The 17,455-nt window shown below is 35.9% G+C and overlaps 1 protein-coding gene across 2 annotated transcripts in view; it reads left to right on the forward strand.

Moving 5' to 3' along the window:
* The window catches only part of LOC145680892 (uncharacterized), a 43,969-nt gene extending 33,569 nt beyond the window's left edge, over window positions 1–10,400 (forward strand). Inside the window, exons 2-3 of one of the 2 annotated variants that reach the window (XR_014130691.1) lie at window positions 1,584–1,889; window positions 10,341–10,400. Coding sequence is in view for 1 of the 2 variants with exons in the window: in XM_081752051.1 (XP_081608177.1) it covers window positions 2,246–4,519 (2,274 nt within the window). In the remaining variant the exon portion in view is untranslated. Of the gene's footprint in view, window positions 1–1,583; window positions 6,243–10,340 lie in introns of those variants that run through there. The other variant, XM_081752051.1, reaches the window with a different exon arrangement.
* Window positions 10,401–17,455: the final 7,055 nt, after the last annotated feature.

The following is a 17,455-nucleotide window of genomic DNA, read 5'->3' on the forward strand; positions in this document are numbered from 1 at the left end:
ATGAGGGGGTAAAGATTGGGACTTGGAGTCTTTCCTGGGCGCTACACCGGTTTTTATAAAAACCGGAAACCGGTTTCTAGAAAAACCGAAACCTGAAGCACCGACATTTCGGTTTTCTCCAACTTGAAAACTTTTAGAAAAACAAATAAAACTTTTTCTGTAGAAACAGAATCGATTTCCGGTGAACAACGAAACATTATTTTGGTCAGAAATAGAACAAATTTTGGAAAAAACCGGAACCGGTTTTGAAGAAAACCGAAACCGGATCCGGTGAAAAGCCGAACCGGCTTTGGAGAAAACCGAAAATAAAAAAAATGGTTTTGGACCCACCACTAATTCTTGGACGTAAAGAGCAACTAAGGGAAATCAGTTCGTACGGGGATTTTTTCTGTTCCTGAGTTGGCACTTTTATGGGACATATGCTAAACTATTAGAAAGTGATTCCTGTGCTGGTACCAGAAAATACATAATTTTCTTTACAAATATCGATAATTCATACTAAGTACTGATACTAGTAGTCTACTATCATTCTAATATCAATATTTGTAGATCGCATGCAGTTTTATGTAGGGAGTGAAATGTATAAATACTGAAGGGAAAACATTGCACAGAAATATTATGTTTGTATGTTGAACATACTTTTTTGTATGTTGCGCATAGTATCCCCACCTGCACCAGAATTTATATTTAAATTATTATAGTCATACTAAATGTTTAGTAATGCACTTGTCAAATGTTTTCCTTATATATCTAGCCATTATATGTTTAAATACAGTGTTCTAAATCATTACGTTTGTAAGTTACATGCGATTTTCTTTAAAATTCATTAAATCTGGTGCAAATCTTACGGTATTGCATCAAAATAAGACAGACTGCTCGTAGTGTCGCATATTGTGAACAGCGGCTACCTGGCCAGATGATCAATAGAAATATTGGAATGTATGAATGAAAAATTAAAAACCATTGGTTCAGTGCTTATGAACCACAGAGGTGTTTTTATTTATTTATTTTAGTACATTCTTCATCCGGTTTAGTTCGAAATCGCAAGTGTATACTTCATATTTCCCATGGATTACAATTTTCCACTTATTAGACAACAAACACTGCAGGGACGACGGTTGCAAACATTCGACGAAGACATGGGCCCGCTGAAAAATTTCTAACGCTGGAAAACATGGACGTGGTTCTATGTACTTAATTTTACACCGTGGGTCCATAGTCCTCCCAAGCATTGGAGTCAGGTTATTGTTGGAGGTGAAGACTATTTCTGATTTTCCATTTATATTTTACATCACGTTATCACCTTTCTCGTTATAGAGTCAAAATTCGACAGAATTTTTGGAGTATCTGATAATTTTTCCAATATAAAGAAAACTGTCGAAGATTTTTAAACCTCTACCAGCCTGCCTCTACTAACAAGCACTTAATCATTATAAAGAAGAAAATCTGTAGCACTAACATATCTTTTCTAAGCAATTCCATAATAATAATAATAATAATAATAATAATAATAATAATAATAATAATAATAATAATAATAATAATAATAATAATAATAATAATAATAATTTTTTATATTTCAGGACCCGTTGTTATATCAATCTCAACTAGTGCAAGCATAAGAGCCATATCTGAATCACCTGTTTCTCTTTGTGAGGAATGCAAAAACTGAACAATACTTGGCTCGTCTGACATGAGTGAAGTATTCCTTTAAAATCTTCGAAGACTTGGTTTGATAGACAATATTTAACACTGAATTTCACAATATATTGCGTGCTACAATATTTCGAATATTAGTGCTGTTATAATTAGAAAGGAGCTGTATGTTATTGTGGTGTCCAAATCAGAGGATATGTAATACAAAGTTTTAAGTAACTTTTTGCTATTGTGTAAGTTATATACTTCACTTTTTTCTTTACAACTTAAGCTCTATAGGTGTGGAGTCTTCATTATATCATCTTATATTTTTTTTGCTATACATTGTAATTCTCATTCAATAGATAAATTATATTATGCTTGTTTTGTGTTTAGATTTTCTTTTTCTTTTTCTGGGCATAAAGTAATGGTACGTACATTCAGTTGCATACTCACACAGATTGAATATACCAAACATTTTCCTTGTCATAATGCGAATGTGAATGAATCAATACAGAAGTACTTGTTTTAAGTTTGCAATAGCTCTTATAAGTGAAACATTCTCTCTGGCTTACTTTAAAATTCGCAAAATTAAGTGAAACAAATTAACATGAGCAATAAACTTGTATTAAATTTGCTATGTTTTCTGTGTTTAGTAGTAGCCATTCGGGCTGCACTTGATAACAATATCACACAGTTTTCACCGATACAACACCTCAACTACAGTATAAAAAGTTGTGAAATATATCACTCAGTTCAATACACTGTAATTCGATGTGCAAATGACTTTTACGTGAATTTTACTCTTTCTAGAAGTTTTGCTGTAAAGTTGACAGTTGTTTTGAATTGTTTGAGTTCATCAGTACCCCAAATACCTTCAGATCTCTTTACGATCGTTCCTCCTGGAAATTATTTTCAAATTCAAATCAAGGACTGTAATGTAAATGGACAATTCATAAAACAAGTTAAAGATGCAGTGAAGTTAGTCCTCAGTGTTGCCAATGCTGAGTTATTTATCTTTTTTACTGGTGACCATAACTCCACACTGAACTTTGACAATGAGACATTATCTGATTTGGATACGACCCTTGAACTTAATATTTTGTATCATAATGTAGTTGATCTACCTCGCGGATTGTTACCGAAATCTCTTCAATTTTTGTGGGTATCTTATTCAAATTGTTCAACACTTCCAAATGGTTTCTTTGAAAATACTACGAACTTAACAGATTTAGACTTATCAAGCAACAAATTGACAGATTTACAAGGAGATATTTTTCAAAATTTAATTTTACTTGAAGAATTGTCATTGGCTGGAAACAAATTGATCAATCTTAACCCCAATTTGTTTAAAACACTAAACAATTTGAAGACTTTGAATCTACACGACAATAGAATTCGAGCACTTCCAGATAATATATTTGGTAATTTGATCAACTTAGAAACATTAACTTTGGAAAACAACGAAATAAGTAGATTTACTAAAGAAGCATTTTCGGTATCTGAGAGCATTCATTCTATAAATGTGCAGTCAAACAAGATAAGAATAATAGAATCTGATATTTCAAGTGTATTTCCGTCAATTACCACATTGGACATGACTAGTAATAACTTGTCAATTACAGACAATATTATTTATCCTTCGACAGTTACCTCAATCTTGCTATCACATAACAATATACCATCAATTCCAAACAAAATAGTTTTCGTTGATATTACTTCGTTGCATGTTTTGGGACTAAGAAACTGTAGCATTGATAATATTCCAGAAGATTTTTTGAAAGGGGCTATTAATTTGGTTGCCATTGACTTAGGACAAAATTCTTTCCGCTTCTTACCAAATAACTTTCTCAACAATTCAATGAAACTTGAATCTCTCTTTCTTGACCGTAATGGAATTTCAGTGATCCAACCACATGTTTTACAAAACAGAAAACTTAGATCGTTATCATTACGCGGCAATAATTTATCACTCGTTGATCAATTTTTATTTGAGAACCTAACTGAATTGGAAATCTTAGATTTAAAACAGAACAAAATAAATTACATAGATTCTAATGCTTTTAAACACTTAACTAAACTACAATCTCTAGATCTAAGTCAGAATAACGTAACAAATGTATCTGTAATTTTATATCCTCTGAAAGATATCAAGAAACTAAATTTAAGTTATAATTTAGTTGACAGATGGGATACACAATATATAATATCATCTAGGGATATAGAAGAACTGGATCTATCTTCTAATCAGTTAGGATATTTTCATATGAGATATTTTTTATCTAAACTAGAAGTTCTCTATTTAAACAACAACAAAAAGTTAATTATAGCTTATCATGTACTTTTTCGAATCAGTGCAGCCGTACCATTTGGAAATTATCCAGTTTCATATTTTCCGTATGCACTACTTGCACCATCAGCTAAATATATTGGATTGTCAAATACAAATCATGACAAAATATACGAAGTTTTTAGAACTTGGGAAAACTTAGAAACACTTAATATTTCTCACAATAGATTAACTAATCTTTCATCGATTGATTTTACTTATAGATCCAAGAATTTGTTAATAGACCTTAGTTATAATAATATATCTAAAATTATCCTGAAAGATAAAGAAATTACACCCGTTTCTGAGGATGAAAATTTGAGCGTGAACATGTACATGAACAGTAAAAGCCTTAACTGCGATTGTTACACGTTAACATTGCTGAAATTTCATCAGAATGACAATACGCTGCTACATGAAAATGCTAATGTTGCCAATATATCAATGAGCTCGCTGATGTGTGACAAACCTGCATCCATGCACGGATTTTACATAGAAGAATCGGAAGATTGGACTTTGCATGAACTTTCACTTTGGGGTTTATGTCTTCTGTGATATTCATACCAGTTCACATCATTCTCAACAGCATTTAGTACCTGAAAAGGGACACGTAATTATAATACTTTACCCTAATATATTTCATTAATAATTTTGATTATCTCATGCCTATAGTATTATTTTTACTAAGAAAAAAATATGCACCTGGTGACGAAATTGGAAATTAGGCATTCATGTAAAGCAGCTATCGTTGCACTTTTGGTACCATTATATAGGTAGGGAGAGAGCACTTTTAGAAGATGTTTGAAACAAAGCAATTTTGTTTTCTTTCTTATGTTTCTAATCTAAATCAAAATTACAACATTCTATTTAAACAAATTCGACTTCCAGCGTGTTACGCAAGTTGAAAATTACATTACTCAATAGAGCATTCTGAATTTAGTTAAAGGACATTTTGACAAAATTTACTTCTCTTAACTGTACAAAGAGTGGAAGATGGAGTCTTGTGTATGAAGCTTATCATTCCATTATATCATGAATATTATTTTAACGGCAAACTAGATATTTTAGAAAAAGTCACACAAACTCTTATTTACTTGTTTACATTCCGACTCTATCTATCTACCTATATAGCAGTGGCGGCTCGTGCTTTGAATTTTAGGTGGTGCACAATATATGACCTCGTTTTTCATTATTATTAATATTATAAATAATAATAATTTAATAATAATAATAAATATTATTATTATTAATAATATTATTATTATAATAATAGTATAAACAATAATAGCGCTTTCTTCATGATATACTTCTAACGTGCAATGGAGAAGCTCATTTTGTATGATTTTTGACGTACCCTTAAAAATTGTTGCGTTTTCTAAATGACTCTTAAGAGCGCTGTCAAGTTCAGCACTGAAATTAATTAATCCACTAAATACGCATGGATTTGAAGAAGTCTGTTTCATCATGCCCTCTTAAAGCCAGTTTGAAGACGCCACAAAACCGAATTGATTATATTGAGCACGTACCTGTTTTGCGTCACTTTTTGATAATGAATCTCAATGGATCACCTATAACCAGCATCTAGCTGAGCAGCAATATTCACATTTCCCAACACAGTGAGATTAACGTGTTTTATATGAGCTGAAGAATTTTCATGTTTTTTTTTATTTTTTTAAAAAAAAAATTGTTGTGCAGATGCTGGATATCCACAGCACACTTTTTACTCTATGCATCTTCCCCCGCCGCAAACAACAAACACGGAAAACAAAATAAAGCATTTTTAATTTCACATCCACATAACTACTCATGCTGTTCGTACAAGTTGAAATTGAACTTCTTTGTAAATGTTTGTTAAATAGCTTTGCTTCTAAAGTTATTTTTGAAAACGGCTCATTCAACAGAGACGTTACAGAATTCATTGTCACTTCACGTATATCAGGGACAGACACGTAATTATGCAATTACAGCAACCATTCAAATGAACAACAAAGACCGGCACACACACACACACACACACAACAGTACAAAGTACGAACAGATTCGACAATTTGATCATGAACATACTCCCGTCCGACCCTAAATACATGATTTTTTCCGGTGTGATTTATTTTGCGCCAAAAGAAGCCATCCACATACTCCCCCAAAGATCTTTTAGTGAGAAGGGTGCTACCCCTACTTAAGCAGACAAAGGCGTGAGAGTGATAGTAGGCGGCAGAGGAAACTGAAGAAAGACAAGGGTTTCCTACATTGGACATTGGTCAGTCGAGTTGACAACAGAGATTGCAGTCCCCTTTAAATTCTCACCCCTTCTCCTATTAACCCTCTTTTTCTAAAAACTGCTCTCCAACTCTCTCATTCACCCACACATATGAAAAGGAAAACATTCTCTCTATGCTACAAATTTCTACTCATTCAAACACGAGTGTATTAACTATTGACACCCTCAATCTGTCTTCACTCTTCACGGGGTCGCCTTTGCTGTCTCCATAGCTGCCTTCACCTTACTTGGTTGACAGAATCAATAGTTATGACCACTTGGCAATCTTGCATTTAGGCAAGGCGCAAGTTTTTTTTCTCCTCTGTGCACGACTTGAAGGAGCGGACCACATCCCTTCAGGCGAGACCGTGTCAACCAATACTGCAGGGGAGGAACGGTAGAGAATTTCCAGTTCCAAAGCGTTTTGTTTTGGAAAAGTTGTTTTTGTTGTTAGACTTGCTTACAAAAGATCTGCAAACGTACGAGGTCTGTCTAAAAAGTATCCGACCTTAATTTTTTCCACGCAAAGTAGTGATTCTCAGGCGGCGCCACCGTGCACGGTGGAAGGAGGAACCTTAATGCGCATGCTTGAATTTTTTCACCGCGTTCGCGTGTGCCAGTCTTGAGCTGGTGGTCGCGAAGTGAGGTGCTGTTGGTAGTGTTCGTCGGATTTAGTGTTTCTCGCAAGATGACTGAACGAATTGAGCAAGATGACTGAACGAAAGCTGGGTGATTCTCAAAGCCAAACAATTCGTAAGATTCAGCAGGTGTTTGGAGAAGATGCGATGGGTGTAACACAAATTAAACAATGGTTCAACCGATTCAAAGATGGCCGCACATCAGTCGAGAGTGAGCAGCGTAGCGGCAGGCCCCAAACTGCTCGGAATGCAGCTGTTGTTGAGCGGGTGCGAAATTTGGTGATGGCAGATCGCCGTTTGACAGTGCGGGAGATTGCAGAAGATGTTGGAATGAGTAAAGATTCTGCACATGCAATTTTGCGTGACGATTTGAACATGAAACGAGTGGCTGCTAAATTTGTACACAAGTTGTTGTCTCAGGAACAAAAAGACACCCGTTTTGACGATGCACAGGACCTTCTGGACACCACCAACACTGATCCTGGGTATCTGAAGTCCGTGATAACTGGAGATGTGTCATGGGTGTACGGGTACGACCCAGAAACAAAACAACAACAATCGTCTCAATGGAAGCATGCCGATTCTCCAAGGCCGAAGAAAGCGCGGCAGGTGCGAAGCAAAATCAAGGTGTTGCTGACTGTTTTCTTCGATGCCTGTGGAATTGTGCATCACGAGTACGCACCGGAAGGACAAACAGTGACAAAGGAGTACTATCAAGATGTTCTCAGGCGACTCCGTGACGCAGTCCGGCGCAAAAGACCAGACATGTGGACAGCGAAGAACTGGCACGTCCATCATGACAACGCCCCAGCACATTCATCCCAATTGATCCATACGTTCTTAGCCAAACATGGAATTACAACCGTTCGCCAACCTCCCTACTCTCCAGACCTGGCTCCTTGTGACTTCTGGTTGTTTCCAAAATTGAAGACGCCTCTAAAGGGATCCCGTTTTGAGAGTAGAGAAGACATAATGCGGAACACGACGACGGAGCTGAACAACATTCCAAAAGAAGACTTCGAGCGATGTTTCCAGCAGTGGAAGGATCGGTGGGCTAAGTGTGTGGAAGCACAAGGGGCCTATTTTGAAGGGGATTAGGGTCCCAAATCTGTCAGGTATTCGCAACTATTTTTCTGGCCAAAGGTCGGATACTTTTTAGACAGCCCTCGTATAGATTCTTATGAGGCACTATAAGGATCTATGAGGCACCTCGCAACCCCCGCAGTAGCCCAGCTGGGGAGTTTGTCAAACTCTCAAGCAAAAAACTATTAGCCAGGCCCGTTTCAAACATACTTCTTTAAGGAAAGACGATATTGACAATAAAATGAAAAGTGATTAGCATAAATAAAAAATGAAAATATTGGAAGGAGGTTTGTACAAACATCCAAACTTAAGAGAAACCGACACTGATATATATATGGCTGTTCATTTTAAAAATTTTACTTATGGCCTGTTCTAGAAATTCATAATACTCCTACTAAATGTTCCAACTACGTGCAATACGAACCGAGTAGAGAGCGTGGTTAGAAATAGATAGTGGAGCATCATCTCTTCAAGTTAAATATATTAACTAATATTCTTGAAAATAAAAAAAAAAGTAAAATCACATTTCTACTTATCAAAATGCAAACACATAAAGGAAATGAAACTTGCCTTATTAATGCGGTGAGGGACTAGTGTTAGCCTGCAGACTATATAAGTCATGAAGGGTTGCCAGAGGAATATTGTACCATTATTCACTCAGTTCCCCAGCAAAGATGGAGAAGGATATCTGCTTCGAAGTCTGATCTCCAGATTTAACCATACATGTTAATAAATAATGTTGCGACTTGGGGATTCGGGGAATCAGGTGTTGCAGTCATTCCAATGTTCATATGGCAGTACTAGCATTACGTTTTTTTAAAAAAAAAACTGATATTGTATTATCACAATACTAGTCGACATTTTGTTCAAATACTATAGTGCTCTTGGGAGTCTCATTGGTGTCACTTTAAGCGTTTCGTTTATAAAAAATACGTTCGTATACTCAGAATGTTACATTGACTTGTAGCTTAAATCACATTAACATAATGATAGAACACTTAATTGAATTCAGGAAAGGAAAATAGAGATGACTGTGATAGAAAACTAAAGATAATCTAGCTACCGTTAGACAATGTACTTTTTTAACCTATTGTCGTATAAGAGATCAAATTATAAACTTATCTTCCAATAGAGGTCAAACCTGAAAATAAAAAATATTAAGAATTCCCAAGTTTATTAAGAAGTTGTTTTATATTGGGAATGAATATATGTTTATGGATCTGAATAGTCTAATTATTCTATGGTCTTGCTGTTATATAGACTGAATTTTTGTTATTATTTATAGGATACTTTCAAGTTTTATTTATGTAGTACAAGAATATCTTGCATAACGTACTTTTAAACAACGCAGGCTTTGCTCTATCGTAGTTTTATTACTTATTTACTAATTGGCAACAGGATTGTCAATTCCGATTTGTAACAATAACCAAATAAAAGACGTAAATAGTATGTATGTTTCTATTGTTAGAAATACCTGTATTGTATAAGTCGAGTCGAGTATTGGCTTGTTATACGAGGATATTAAATAGAGTTAAAGAGTGGGGCACAGCGCTCACCTCTGGTGCGATGGGTCTCTGTTCGACCCGAGGCCATGCGAGTTTATGGTGGACAACATCGTGTCCGCGGATTTTGTCGTTTTCCTGTTTCCTCCCAATTATAATTCCATCATTTCCTTTCATAACTATTCACATTCATTAATCACTTGTCTCCTTTAGCCTACAGGGCATATTTATGGGACATAAAACTGAAAGATATAATCTTTTTCTTGCAATTGAAGAAATTAAATGAAATCTTTTAGTTTTACGTCCCGCGATTATGCCGGCTGGATTAAAGGAGACGATGATGATGAGAATTGAATGAAATGGCGGAATGAAGGAAGTGAGAGGAAACGGGAGAACCCCGAAGAAACCCACGCACACGGTGTTTGCCCACCACAAAGTTCACTTGGCGCGAGCTGGGATCGAACCAGGGACCCCATGCACCAGAGGTGAATTCTCCACCACTGAGTCACCACGGCCCCCTGCAATTGAAGAAAAGGATAATACTTTACGCATTATTTTTACAGCTTTTATGTGTATAAATGGATTTTGTTTTATTTAATTTACATTCTTCAGACGTTTCTGGGAACCAATTCCGAGTAACAGCGTTATGCAAGATATTTCTGTATTTATCATTTGAAACTTTTTTTTTAACTGTTTCCTACATGTTCTATGTTGGTGTGATCAATATGGAATATATTTTATCATTTGTAGATTCTTTATACTGTTTATGTAAATTTACATATTTTATATCTTGTATTATTATGTACATAATAAGGTCAAAGTAATACAATAAAAGAAATATGTTTAAATTGAGTGGGATATTTTGTGATTTTTAAATGTGTTCCTATACTTTGTAGGCTGATTCCTTGGTTGGAAGAAATAAACATTATACTCAAGAATTAGTGCATCAGGTGAGATTTCTTCCTTTAGTTTGAAGTGATAAAACTATATTTTTTACCGATTTGACTTTTGTCACGAGCCACCAATGCATGATTCCAAATACCTTTCCAAGTGAGATACTGAGTGCAACGAAGAGAGTTTCACTAAAATATATAATCCCTTCGTTCTTATTTCTTTTTTAAGAGTTCTCTATATCAACAGAAATTTATGATACCAACATGTTTATTACTAAATCAGCTTTTTTACACGTAGTTTCGATCTTACGTGGTACAGATATGATACCATATTATGTTACTGAATAAATCTTATAAGATAGTACGTAAAAAAAAGTTATTGGAAGGTAAAATCATGTTAATATGAAATGAGTTGGTGTGAAAGTTGGCATATAAATATTTCTTCTTTGAGCTTACTAGAATTCTCTTAGTTTTTTTAATATAATTAATCATATATAAAGATCTGCCTTCGTCGTAGTATCCTATTGGTGTTTGGATAGCACTTAATCTCAGTCATACCGTCTGCTTTAGCCTAACCGGCATAAGCGTTGGACGTAAAACTTAAAGATTTTTAATTTCAGTCACATCAGTCAAACAATTTATTTTCATTACATTGTATATATCTGAGTACTAGATGTTTTGCTGTGTCTGGGGAGAAAGAGTTTTCACAGTCCTTTTCAACATTATTTCTTATTTCGTTCCAGTTTAGTTTCTCCTCAACATTTTCCCCAAACTTCTCCCAAATTTACAGATCGTGACGTGTGTGTGCGTGCTATAGACAGCTTTTTCTGAAGACAATGACGTATGATTTTTTAGTAATTAGGATACGACCAAAAATTAAATAAATTTTTGCATTTCAAAATTGGCAATATTTTTAGAAAAAATATTCCTATTTTAACGCCTAATAACAATATTTGAATGAATCTTGGCACAAATATACTCCAAATCATGTAATAATGTTTGGGTACATTTGATGTAGATATCTTATACTGAGGCCCCGCTAGGGGCATGTGGTTTCTAAGCAACATGTTTTTTCTCCGTAATTTCTCGAATTAACCGCGATTTCTCCAAAGTTATAGTTCGTGAGCCATAGGGCTGAACATAAGGAATGTAGGACCTAATTAGGAACTATGGTGGGAGGCCCTTGATCCTCAACCAAATTGCACACACACACACACACACACACACACGTATGTATATAAATTCTGCGATAGAATGGAAAGCAATCAAAATATTGGCTTGAAAAATCCATGGAGTTAATAGACTAAACATATGCAATTTACATTTTAATATAAAATTGCATACATGTAGTAATGTTTGCGACAGTTGAGGAAACTTTTGTGTCCCTGGCTCCTTGGTTCAGGAGACATGTGCAGGGATGCATATTACCATCCTTTCTAAATTTTGGCAGGGAGAACACTGGCACACACCATAAATTTCGGGAGGGTTACCTAGGACCACTCCATTAAATTTTGGAAACTGCCAAATTTAGAAACTTTGTATGATAGTATAAGATCAGGGAATGTGCATCTGTAAGTTTTGGGGATCCACTTCGTTCCTTTTCGTGGGACAAAACTTGCTAAAAACATAAATTTCGGACTATTTTTTTTTTTACTTTTTTTCTTTTTGATGAGGCTTATTACCTTGTATGATTATATGAGTGTGTACAGGGGTCCATTCCTTTTTAAAGGACATGAGCATATCGACGCACTCCTCTTAAATTCTGGGAGGGGTACATAGGACCACTCCTTAAATTTCGAAATTGTCAAAAAATAAAATTAGTTAATGTTTAATACGACCCCAAGATACACCACTGTAAATTTGGATGGTCCAACTCGTTCCCTTTCATGGGTATAAAAGTGTCAAAAATTTAAAATTTGGAGTTTTTTGACCTAATTTATCTAATTTGATTAGAATTTATCACGTTATATAGTTACATGGGTGAGTATAGAGGCCCATTTTCTTTTGTAAAATATGGGTACGTTAACGCACATCTGTAATTTTTCGGTAGAAGTACCTAGGACAACTCTTTAAATTTGGGAATTGTCAAAAAATGGTATATTTTATCTAGGAACCAAATATATATTACCGTAAGCTTAGGTGATTCACCTTGTTCCCTTTCATGCATATAAAATTGCTAATAATTCAAATTTGATTATGTTGACCAAATATATCATCTTATCACTTTGAAACTTAGGGAGAAATCATATTGTTAGGTCATTGCTGTAAAAGTTCCAGGACTTGAAACCTGATAGGTAGTTATTAACATAGATTGATAAGAAACAATAACACTTTCACAGTGTGAACTTTAGTCACAACTCACAGTATAAGATCATTGGTGGAAAGTTATTTTTAGTGAAATCTGATTAGGTAATCTCTACTTCAAATTTTAAACTTGAAACCTGATAGGAAATATTGTAATTCGTTGATATACATAACAATTTCACATTCTGACTAGGTGGAACAAACTCCTTATGCACAATTCCTCGAATATGAAAAAAAAAAAAATATTTGCATCGACTTGATGTTGCTGCTGCAAACTTGTCGAGCTCTTTTCGGCCTTGGAGAGGATGGCGTCATCCATTCTGATGACTGCTGCTTCGTTTATAAGCCTAGACCCAAGATTCATCACCTGTAATGAATCTGTATAAGAAGTTTGGACACTCGAACTCTTTGTTGCAGCTCAGTGCACGTCTGAATCCTGAGGTTATTTTGGTTGATGCTGGGAAGGCGAAGGACAAACTTCGCTGCAATTCGTCTCATGTTCAGTTAATTTGATAGAATTCCTTGACATGTACCACACGACAGTGGAAGTCTGTTACCAAAATTTAAAATTGTCTGCCTTCTGTCTTCCCGAATCACATCACGCACTTTCATGATCATTTCCGGTGTTCTGCATGTTGACAGTTAACCAGAATGTTTGTCGTTTTCCACAGATTCGTGCTCTTCTTTGAAACTCTTGAACCATTCAAATGTTCAATGGTTCAATAGTTCAATGCCTCTTTCAACATGCAGCAGGTTTCGGTTGCAGTTTTCTTCAACTTGACACAGAACTTGAACTTGGTGCAAACCCGTTGCTTCCTTAACATCAGCCATTTGGCAAATCGCAGAAGTACTGAAACACGTCCTGACATGCACAACTACAACTCATAACTAAATGCGCCAAAGATGACGCAACTTTGTGGTGCAGTAGATAATACATGTACCTAGAGACATCTAGCGGCGGAATGTCGTACTGCTATTGCTTTGTCCAGTACAAAATCTCGGATATTTTTGGTAGCACCTCGTACAGCAATGAGTGAATTGTTTCGAGGGAGTTATTTCGAGTAGTTATAAACGATCCTAATCATTCAATTGATTTAAAAATAGCTATAGAATAAATTTGACCTACTTTGCTTGCTTTACGTACACTTTTTGTTTCTCGCTCTCTCAGAGGAAGGAAGACAAATAGGAAAGAGAAATATAATAGTGACTCTCGAAAATAAATGCGAGAATGTTTTCGTAATCATTAACAATTAGAATTTCATTAAGATAGTACATCATGTTGGTTATTGAAGTCACAAGCACAATTGTTAAACATAATGAAATTTTGAAATGAGTGAATGGTTATGGTCAGCGTAACGTGGGTTCCTGTCACCACGCCATGGCGCGTCCTCAGGTTGCGGATCGAGAAGAAGGCCTCTAGATATACAGGTTAGCTGCGAATATACTGAATAAGCAGTCGCGGACAGACGACTAGGAGTGGTCCTCCAGCTTGGGGGTTTGGGTAAGACTAACAACCTCATCCTGTAAAAAAATTTAAAAAAAAGGAACTGTTCAGAAACATTCACAAATGTCTCGGACAATGACTGATAACTTGGCACGACCTCAACAAAAGAAAATGGACATGAGATTTGGAACATGGAATATTAGAAGTCTTTATAGGGCAGGTGCGTTAAAATCCGTAACGAGTGAGTTAGAGAAATACAGGATGGACCTAGTATAAGTTCAGGAAGTTAGGTGGGAAGAAAATGGATCTAGGAATTCCGGAAGTTTTACGTTCTTTTACGGGGAAGGAAACAAAAATCACTAGTTAGGAACAGGGTTTTTCGTTCACAAACGAATATTACCAGCAATTAAACGGGTTGAATTTGTTACTGACAAACATTCTTTTATTACTCTTAAGGGACGGTGGTATTATTTAAATGTACATGCTCCAACTGAAGATAAAATGACATATAAAAGACAGTTTTTACGAAGAAGTGGAACGGATATTTGACCAACTCCCGCGATACCATATGAAAATTCTATTAGGGGATTTCAATGCGAAAGTAGGACGAGAGGATATTTTCAAACCGATTATAGGGAACAAAAGTCTGCAAAAGGAAAGTAATGACAACGATGTTAGACTTGTGAATTTTGCAACATCCAAAAACCTAATCGTGAAGGGTACAAAATTCCCACATCGCGACGCTCATAAATACACTTGGACATCACCAGACGGAAAAACACATAATCAAATCGATCACGTTTTAGTAGATAGAAGAAGGCAATCTAGCATAATTGATGTTCGGTCGTTTAGAGGGTCTGATTGTGACACTGATCACTACCTGGTAGTAGCGATAATTCGAGAGAGATTATCGTTGAATAAAGGTAATATTCAATGTCCGAAAACGGAGAGATTTAATTTAAAGAAATTAGAAAAGAGCCAGGTAAGAGAGGAATACCAGATTGAAGTTGCGAATAGGTTCTCGGTTTTAGAAGATGAGTACACTAGTGTTGAGGATACTTGGATTGAAATTAGAGATAGCATTAATAGTTCAGCAATAGAAAAATTGGGACACGCGGAAATACGTAGGAAAAAACCATGGCTCGACCAGGAATGCATTAAACTAGAAGAGAAGAGAAAACAGGCAAACTTACGCTCACTACAAAATCCGAATGAAATAACTACACAAAATTTCGCAGATATCAAGCGGGATGCTTCCAAAACTTTTAGAACAAAGAAACGCGATTTTTGAAAGCTAAAATTAAGGAACTCGAGGATAATAGTAAAAATAAAAATACTCGGGACATATATAAGAGGATCAGCGAATTTAAGAAAGGCTATCAACTTCGTGCTTATATATCTATTAAAGAAAGTTGACGCAACAGTTCTCACTGATACTGATAGCATCTTAAATAGATGGAAAGATTTCTTTTACGATTTGCTGAACACGCAGCTAAAAGATAATGTGCGTGGAGAAAAGGATATACACACCGCAGAACCGTATATCCCAGAACCCAACCGAATAGAAGTAGAAACCGCTATAAATAAATTAAAGAAACTCAAATCTCCGGGTGTAGATGAAACTCCGGCTGACTTAATTTTAGCTGGAGGCGAAAACTTGTGGAACAAGGTACACAAACTCATTCTCCTTATCTGGAACAAGGAAGAATTGACACAAGAGTGGAAAGAATCAATCATTGTTCCAATTCACAAGAAAGGCGACAAAACTGACTGTAATAATTATCGAGGCATTTCTCTCCTGTCAACATCCTATAAAATCCTTTCAAATATTCTCTTAACAAGATTGACCCCATACGCAAATAAAGTTATTGGAGATTATCAGTGTGGATATAGACGAAATCGATCAACTATCGATCAAATATTCACCATTCGCCAAATACTCGAAAAAAAGTGGGAATACAATACTCCGGTATATCAATTATTTATTGATTTTAGAAAGCCGTACGACTCGGTTACGAGAGAAACATTATACAACGTTCTTACAGAACTTGGAATACCGAGAAAGCTAATTAGATTAAATAAGATATGTTTAAATGAATCCCAAAGTAAAGTCCGGGTAGGAAACTTTTTGGCCACGAGCTTTCACGTCGAAAATGGCCTGAAACAAGGAGATGCGTTGTCGCCATTATTATTTAACTTTGTGCTGGAATACGCTATAAGGAAAATCAAAGATAGCAATCAGGGCCTAGAGTTGAACGGTATTCACCAGGTTCTGGCATATGCTGACGATGTAAATTTAATAGGAGATGATAGGAGAACAATAGAAAGAAATGCAGAGATCTTATTAAACCTTGCAGGAACATGGGTTTAGAAGTAAGTGCAAAGAAAACTAAATAGGGAAGACCGGGGCAAGTTTTCTATAGGGGTACGTTTTCCAACTGGCTTTAGTTCTGAAAGGATCTGACAGATCGCTCATGCGGGTGGACTGGCACGCCATCTACGCAAGTTTCAGTTGAGTTGCTGTGTTGACATAGGCAGGAGATCTTGTGAAATCATTTTTTCGAAAATCAGTAAAGTAGCAGGTGTGCATTAAAACTTAAAATAAATGTACTAGTGTTAAACGTACTGTTTGACATTGCATGTACTAAAGATGGTGTTCTTCCTTTACGTAATGATGTGTTTGTTTTGCAAATAATATATACCATTACCCCTTAAGAGATCCGGGGTTTTTGGGCTATTTTTTAGACTTTCAGTCAAGCAGCTACTGCATCGTCACTATTTATCCTAGGATCATGGTTCATACCTCATTCTCTTCAGAATAGAGCTGGCTTTCAAATGATACCACTTGCATGCTCATACCATATACCAGGAGCGGGGAAAATGATGTCAAAGGGAAAATTTTTTCTCGCAGTTTGGGCCCCCTGGAGCGACCCTGTGCGAACGTAGCCATCTTTAAAAATCTGATAAATAGTACTTGGTATACTGAATGTGTGTGCCAAATTTCAAGTTTCTATCTTAAATACCAAGGGCGGGAGAAATTTTATCAGGAATTCCCACCATGCCCCAAATTACCGTAAAACACCATGATCTCGGGTAAAAAATTTCCTGAGACATCCCTAATTACCCTAGGGTCATGTTTCGCCAATCGTTCTCTTCAGAATAGAACTGCCTTTCAGGCAGTATGACTCACGTGTCTCCATCATGTATCTAAGGCGGGAAAAAGAGGAAAAGCGGGATTTTTTGGGTCTAAATATCCTTTTTTCAACTTTTAGCCCCCTTGGACCCCCCTGTTTTAACGCAGAGATCTGAAAAAATTGGTAAATACTACTCGGTGGGCTGAATGTTTATGCACATTCCAATTTTCCAGGTT

Source organism: Thermobia domestica, chromosome 3 (genome assembly GCF_964235325.1).
Source record: "Thermobia domestica chromosome 3, izTheDome1.hap1.1, whole genome shotgun sequence".
Classification (NCBI taxonomy): Eukaryota; Metazoa; Arthropoda; class Insecta; order Zygentoma; family Lepismatidae; genus Thermobia; species Thermobia domestica.